Consider the following 7,576-nt stretch of genomic DNA (forward strand, 5'->3'; position numbering starts at 1 on the left):
CATTTCAATTTTTTTTTCATTATAAGATTATGACTCAGGAATGGTAATGGTTTTTGCCAATTGGCTTTTAAAACTTTGTACTGTAATATTTTTCCTTAAGTTTTTCTTTTACTTGACTGAAAGTTCACTCGCAATGCTGACCTTGCAGAGATGTTTTTCATTGGTTCTTTTGTCTAATTGGTCAAAGTGGCCCCGGTCACAAATTAAACAAGCCTGAAACAAACACTGGGCTGATTTAAGTCAGGGCACAGCTAACTGACAGATGGAACCCTGAAACAACTTTGGGCTGATCTAAGTCAGGGCACGGCTAATTGACAGATGAAACCCTGAAACAACTTTGGGCTGATCTAAGTCAGGGCACGGCTAACTCACACATTGAACCCTGAAACAATTTTGGGCTGATCTAAGTCAGGGCATGGCTAACTCACAGATTGAACCTTGAAACAACCTCTGGGCTGATCTAAGTCAGGGCACGGCTAACATACAGATGGAATCCTGAAACAATCACTGGGCTGATTTAAGTCAGGGCATGGCTGACTCACAGATCAAACTCTAAAACAACTTTGGGCTGGTCTAAGTCAGGGCACAGCTAACTCACAGATAAAAATATTCTGAATTTAAAATGTTGGGTTTTGAGATCTGAGGAAAACTGAAGAACCCAGAGGTGAGGGGAAAGTGCAATCTTGATTCCTAGTCTACTTATCATATATAGGTAAGCTGTCAGAAGAAGGTGCAATTTTGATGAAATGCAAGTTAGAATAAAAAGGAAATTTAAAAATAAACTTTTGTTGATGACACAGGAAGCAGGTGTGAACTAATGTATTCATATTCATCATGTGTATATTAATTAAACACTCTCGATTAAATATTTAACATCATGGAGGTATTTCTGAGAGCATGTTATTGAAAAACCTTCAAATTTTATCGATACCCTGAAAGCACCTCTGGGCTGATAGAGTTCTGCTGTAGTTGTAAAAGTTTCATGATACAAGGTTCAAAATTGTTTATGGAAACTAGTTTCATCTTTATCAACCTTTTCAATCCTTAAATATATATACATGTATGTGTTATTATTAAAAGTAAATGTTCCTTTTTGTGTACAAGTTAGAAGATAAGCATACGATACAGGTGCAATGTAGAAACAGCATAAATTAGCAAGATAAAATAAGAATTGATGTCAGGAATACCCAATTTTACAGTTCTGCTCAGTAACCATAAATAATAGTTTCAAGTTTCCACACATAGAAAAACTATATTTTTTTATCATGTGTGGCAACTCCAACCTCAAATTAGAACTATTATTGGTAGTCACTGAACGGAACTGTAAAATGGGGCATTGGAAAGAACCCCCATCCCAAAATCTAATGTAATTTGCAATACCTAAAATCGTAGATTTGCTATTCTGAATATTTTTGGAATACATTTACATACTGTAAGTCTGTCGTAGTCCATGTACATGATTGTTTAACCCTATCTTTTAATGATAGGATTTTTTCTTAGACTTTATAAAAGTATTTCTTACATCCTATGTATAGTATTATGATCCTCAAACGCCTTCAAATTATCCAAATTATCCCACCATTTGAACAACAGGTTTTTGGCAATCAGTTTGAACCAAGGTGTCACAAGCCTGGATTTTCCATCTCTCCCTTCCTCAGTTAAGAGTTGACGTACTTCACTTTGAGTCACATAATCCCACTTTTGGACTTCGTTTAAGTTTGGCTTTAAAGTTACATCTTTTTGAACAAAAAGTACATAATCCATCTCATGTTCGCCCCATTTTTGATCTGAAGAAGCTTTGTAGTGAATTCTTGCTAAGAATTTCAGTTTATCCAGAGGGATTTCTGAGGTAGGTATTCCTAATTCGTAATTTAATCGGCGCTGAGCAGCTCTCTTAACTCCCAAGCACTCTTGTTCTTCTAGCTCTTCTTCGTTATACAAGGGATGACTGCAGCAAGTGTTAGTGAAGTAGTTTGGGAACGTTATCTTTTCCTTAGCTCTCTGTTGTAAAAGTAACTTGCCTTCACTGTTAAATAAGAAAACACTGAAAGCTCTGTGAAGCATGCCAAACTCGAGGATATTTTTCTTTAGATGACATTCTAACTTGGTAGAACAGCCTTGAACAAAATCATTCTCGTCTACGAGAATGCACTTCTCTTCCAAAAGTTTTGCTTGTGTCGCGTCTAAAATCTCTTTCTGCGCCATTAAGGATGTTCTGGAGACGCAGTATTTCCTCGAGGACAGATGTAAGAATTGTTTGAAGAGTTTTCTTGTCCCAAAACGGGAAAATAATAAATGATTCATGGTGATCTCACAAGAATTGTGCAGCTGAACAAATATTACTATATTACGCTACCATCCACCATATTGGCCTTTGGTTCCACCACAGGAAGCCCACACAATGAATCACACATTCCCCATAATGCTTTGCTTTTTGGGGGGAAATTCGCGTCATAAAACCACTCAGTGGCGAATTTAAGGAAATGTCACGCTTCCTGGCTTGAAATTAGTTGGTTAATTTAAACATTAAGATAATAAATTACTAAAGAGGTACATCGTCTTGATTTTGCCTACCCCCCCCCCCCCCCTTCTCCCTTCCCCACTCAAAATCAATCCTTTATTCGCCCATGAATGAGCATTGTCATAAACGTTCGTTTATCAAGTAATTACTATACCTGCTTTTATTTGTAGAATACTAATTTTTATTCTTGGTATAAAAATGTTAACTTTAATAAAAAGTGATGTTTTGGGCTGCCTGTGTTGTGACGTAAAAGAGGAAGAGCGCACGCACACAGGTATCCCAATTCAAGATGGCGGAAGTTTTGGACGACAAAGTGATCTCTCCATTAAATTTACTTCTTAAGGTATGAAAAATACCAGTTAATGATTAGAAAAATATCCTATGAATAGCACCATGTTTCGAAATATTGAGAGTACCATGCAGATTGGTATAGCTGTCTTTGAATAAGTTCATTTTCTGATAGAGAAGTTGTTTGAAAGTTTAGCTGTTGGCCTATGTGGTATTGGGTATATGTATGAAGAATAATTTTTCCATCGTGAAGCGGTTAATGCTCTGATGCCAGTAGGAGGATTAATATTATGATGAGGAATACCTAAATGCTTTCAATTGACGGCTATTTTAATTTTGTATTTGGGTTACAAAATGCACTGAAAAAAATAAGGGAGGGGATGGCCACAATGAATTCACCTAGGTGGTGGGTTGGGGGGAGGGGGGGGGGGGGGGGGCATTTGTTTTAAGGAATGGAGCAGTGGTAGTGCCTGTGGAGTGAACCTTATGGAAGAGTTCAATCTGGGGAGTAATAGTTATAGGACGTACAAATAAGGCTTCAACAGCATTTATTTTTTAAATATTTAACCATGCTTTGCCCATATTGCCTACCTTCAGAGTTTTGAATTTAAATTTAAAGTACTCTCTATACCCAGTGTATATTCTGCGTACTCGGTAGTTACAAGCTGCACGCTTAAATTTGGTTTTTCACTGCCGTCAATCAAAGATAATCAGTCGGTACAACTTTTAAGTTCTTGACTAGCAGCAGTGAAAATCCAATTTCACAATGAGCTGTTTGAATGTCTGAGTTTGCAGAATATGAAAAACTACAGTAATCTACAGTATGTAAATATATAAATGGCAAGTGTGATAAACTGAGAATCTTCAACGTAAGATATTGGGGTGGGAAGAGGCTTTACACAGGCTAGCAGCAAATGGCTATCAGTGATTGGCAACTTCACTGCTGAGAGGAACTGTGTTAGATGAAGAGTTGACACATTCATTATTTAATTCAGAACTTGTGTAATCACCTAGTCACCAATTAATTCACCATTAACGCCTTCAACCTTTTTAAAATGGCTGTATGCACCCCTTGTACTGAAAATATTCTCACACACCCTAATATAAAATAATAATTTTAATTTTAGGCAAAATCTAAAGACATTGTTAGAAATCTGATTCAAGAGGGATTCCTTCACAGGTCTTCAGAGGGTAGGTGCTCAAACCATTATTTTTTTAACCAAATGATTTAACAGGAATAGTTTAAGTATTTTATGAGTTCGTTTTCATTTTAGTTCCTCAGAGTGTGATTAAGACAGCGTCAGCATCGTTATCAGTGGAGATCAATGAAGCAGAAGAGGTAAGGTTAATATATTTACAGTGCGACATTTGGTGGTGGTTGTTGTGAGAAAGTAGTTGAGGTATCAACCAACATCAGTTCATGACAATTCTACAGGCTGCCATCTCTCATTTTTGCCTTGGGTTATAGACCTTTATGACATGGCAACATGTTTATTCCCATGCATAAGGATGAAAACCTTTGGTGTCAATAATTGGCCAAATAGCAGACCAAATTTCAGATTTAACAGATGGAAATAACAACGTATCATTACATAACAATGGCCTGCCAAAAAGATGTCTGGCTACAATTTTTTCCTATTTCAAGCTTTGTTATTTAAAATCATATGTTTAGCTTCAACATTAAAGAATGGTTAACTACACTACTAACTGTGATTTTTTTTCTAGTTGATTAACAGCATTATTGCACTTGTACAAACAACTCTTTATCATGGTTTGATTGATCCAAAAGACATTTATAGTGTGTTCCCAGGTAGGAAATTGTTGACAGACTAAAAGGGTTAGTTATTCATATTATTTCAACAGTTTTCATTTCTATACATGCCCCAGTTCCAGAGGCACTTTCTTAAATGAGATTATGAGGAGAGCTATAGAGGCAAGATTAAATCTAAATAATTTTGTAAATTGCTTTTTTTCTTTCAGATGACTTCCATAAAAATCTTAGGGAACTTCTTTCAAAATTGCTTGCTGAAAACATGTAAGTAATATAAACTTCCTGAATAGAACAATAAGCCAATATTTTAGTGTTGTCACGCCACGCTCACTCGTGACGACACTTATAGCGGCTGCGTAGGAGACTAAAGATTTCCTATATCTGGGTATTTTGCTGTTACCAGTCCAAACTTTCACATTCTGAAATAGTGACTTTGATAAGGACTAATAATTAATTAGTTATTATTATTATTATTAATTGTTTATCGATTCAAAATGCATAGGTCAGCTTGGAGAGCAAGTGCTATGAGTGAACAAGGTAAAAAAAATCAGTAATTATAATTGAATTAATTAATTTAAAGTGGGGTAGCAAGGGGGGATACCAACCCCCAAAAAGTTTTACTGAATCTATGGATATGGCAGGAAACACTAAAGATGAAATGCGTATGCGTGTGTATTGACATGAAGATTGTACATTGCTAATCCTGACTGAGACCTTGGTACACTTCTGTTAATTCAACTGATAAACTCATGGTCCTCTCTTAACGTCTCTAGTTAATTAGGGATTTGCATATGTAATTGCAAAGGCAGCACCTTTTCTCAGTTATTTTAAGACCCTGAGTGTTGGTCCAGCCAGGACTTGAACCACGACCTCCAAAACAACAGACCAATGCTCTTACCAACTGAGCAAACTAAAAAAAACTTGTCATTGCTTGTCACCACTGCAAGTACAGCAGAGGCGAAGCTCACTGAAAGCATGTGAAGGCGCCTCTGGCAGCCGCTATACAGCCCGTGTATGAACTGGGTGGCAGAGTCAGAGTATAGTTCCCATACATATACCTTTATGCATTCTAGCAGTTTTATATATGTTTGACTGTAGTCTACAGCACCAATTAACTTATTGTGATTTCTGTAATGAAAACAGTGGTTATTAAAAAGAGTAGTTTGAAGCTGCACTTCTTTTACCACATATTAAATCAAAAGGTACTGCAAAAATAGGACTCAAACCCAGTCACTTCAAAATGCTTTGCTATCCCTGTAGTTTACCTAAATATCAAACACAATTAAAATGTCAATTATATCTTTTTTAGTATCACTACCTCGCCTGCTCGATTTCGATTGGAGAGTTGATGTCAAAACGTCATCTGATGCATTAACACGCATGTCCATACCAACCTGCATTATGCAACTCAAGGTATGCAAGACAAACAGTTCTAGGTGACCTACCTTATCACCTAACCCTAATTCAGCATGTAGTTGTTGCGAAAGGGAGAAATACCGGATAACCTGAAAAAACCCTAGAATTAAGGGAGAGACCTAGCAAACTAGAAGTTTGCATGTGATGCCAAATGCATAAATTGAACTCAAGACCCCCAATGAAGACCCTATAGGTGAGAGGCGAGTGCACTACTGCTACACCAAACTTTATTCCCCATGACAATGTTCTTTAGATAGAAATATCACAGAAGGTGTGATAGGGACTTCTTAACCACTCAATTGGCCTATTTCATAATGACGTCACGGTTTGTTTACATCGGCTAAAATGATAGAAATTTAGGCTAAATTTAAGCTTAATCCTCTTCTTTCGAGATATTTAGCGTAATATTTAGTTGTTCTTGCCTTCACCAGCTCATAAACCAAATTTTATGGTGATTTAAGATGCGTTGTTGTCATTCCATCCCCCTCTAGCGACCATGATCCCTAGCGTTAAAACAATGGTTTGTTTTTAATTGTTCTGTATTCACTTATTTACAGATACAAGAAAACGCGGTACAAAAAGATTCAATGCCGACTGTCAGATATATGAACGTCGAACTGACGAAAGAGAAGCTAGATACTATGCTAGATGGTCTGGGGAAGATTCGCGATCAGCTGTCCTCCATTGCTAAATGATACACAGTGAAATATTACCAAACATATAATTTTCTTTCTTGTAATTTGTCTTGTAATGAGGCGTATTACTACCAGGTGGCTTCGCGAAATTTATTTCTTCACATTTTATTCCCTCTTGATAATAACAAGACAAAATAGCTTTTAAGTTGTGAGAGCTGTGTACAGAAGTTGTGCTTTGAATAGCCTACTTCCGAGATATGCTTCGCTTGTCATGCACAAAGGTTTCAGTATAAGGCTACGTGCTAAATTAAAGTTATTCTTACCACCTGTCACGTATGACTGAGCATTTAGCACGTAGCCTCATATTGAAACCATTGTGCGTGACAAGCGAAGCGTATCTCGGAAGTGGGCTAATTGGGTATAGGCCTTTAGCTTGGGCAAAATGACCACGTGTCATTCTCTTGAGAATAACATTATTCTGTTTGAATACTCCTTTTTACAGTTTCATTCAGTGACCACGAATAATAGTTCCTAGCCAAGGCTGGAGTTACCGCGCATGATAAACTGTAGTTTTGCTATGCGCGGAAACTCCAGCCTCGGCTAGGAACTATTATTCGTGGTCACTGATTGGAACTGTAAAATGGAGTATTGTATCCATATTCGTGTCTTTTCATATGCAACCATTGAATAAATAAATGATACTTTAGGGAATTACCAGTGCTCTGAAGTGGGAAAAAAATTACGGCCAAGGTAAAGAGGTCAAGAGAAAATACAAAAATGACTGTTGTTTTGGAGACAAATCAAGAAGTAGAAAATTTGCGCGCATCAAACAAAAAAGCCTATAAAATTGATTGATAAAGACTGAGGAAAAGTCACTACGATCGTAAAATATCTGTTTGATTGATAAAAACCTAGAGAATTTAATAAAACGATTTTTTAAATGTT

General features: G+C 36.8%; 2 protein-coding genes across 2 annotated transcripts; one reads left to right on the plus strand and one right to left on the minus strand.

The window, feature by feature from the left end:
* Window positions 1–804: 804 nt before the first annotated feature.
* Window positions 805–2,362, minus strand: LOC116302803 (isopentenyl-diphosphate Delta-isomerase 1). The gene has a single exon (XM_031712182.2). The coding sequence runs from the start codon at window positions 2,302–2,304 to the stop codon at window positions 1,519–1,521; it is 786 nt and encodes a 261-aa protein (XP_031568042.2). The 5' UTR covers window positions 2,305–2,362; the 3' UTR covers window positions 805–1,518.
* Window positions 2,363–2,778: 416 nt separating this feature from the next.
* On the plus strand, window positions 2,779–7,576 carry LOC116302810 (COMM domain-containing protein 9). Its single transcript, XM_031712195.2, has 8 exons — window positions 2,779–2,864; window positions 3,937–4,000; window positions 4,084–4,148; window positions 4,535–4,619; window positions 4,790–4,844; window positions 5,083–5,117; window positions 5,890–5,993; window positions 6,554–7,576. Exons 1-8 carry the CDS (start codon window positions 2,811–2,813, stop codon window positions 6,689–6,691), a joined length of 600 nt encoding a protein of 199 aa, XP_031568055.2. The 5' UTR covers window positions 2,779–2,810; the 3' UTR covers window positions 6,692–7,576.

The sequence above is a fragment of the Actinia tenebrosa genome, unplaced genomic scaffold, assembly GCF_029948245.1.
Source record: "Actinia tenebrosa isolate PJP-AT-01 unplaced genomic scaffold, QUT_ActTen_1.0 PGA_scaffold10__47_contigs__length_13832649, whole genome shotgun sequence".
NCBI classification, from domain to species: domain Eukaryota; kingdom Metazoa; phylum Cnidaria; class Anthozoa; order Actiniaria; family Actiniidae; genus Actinia; species Actinia tenebrosa.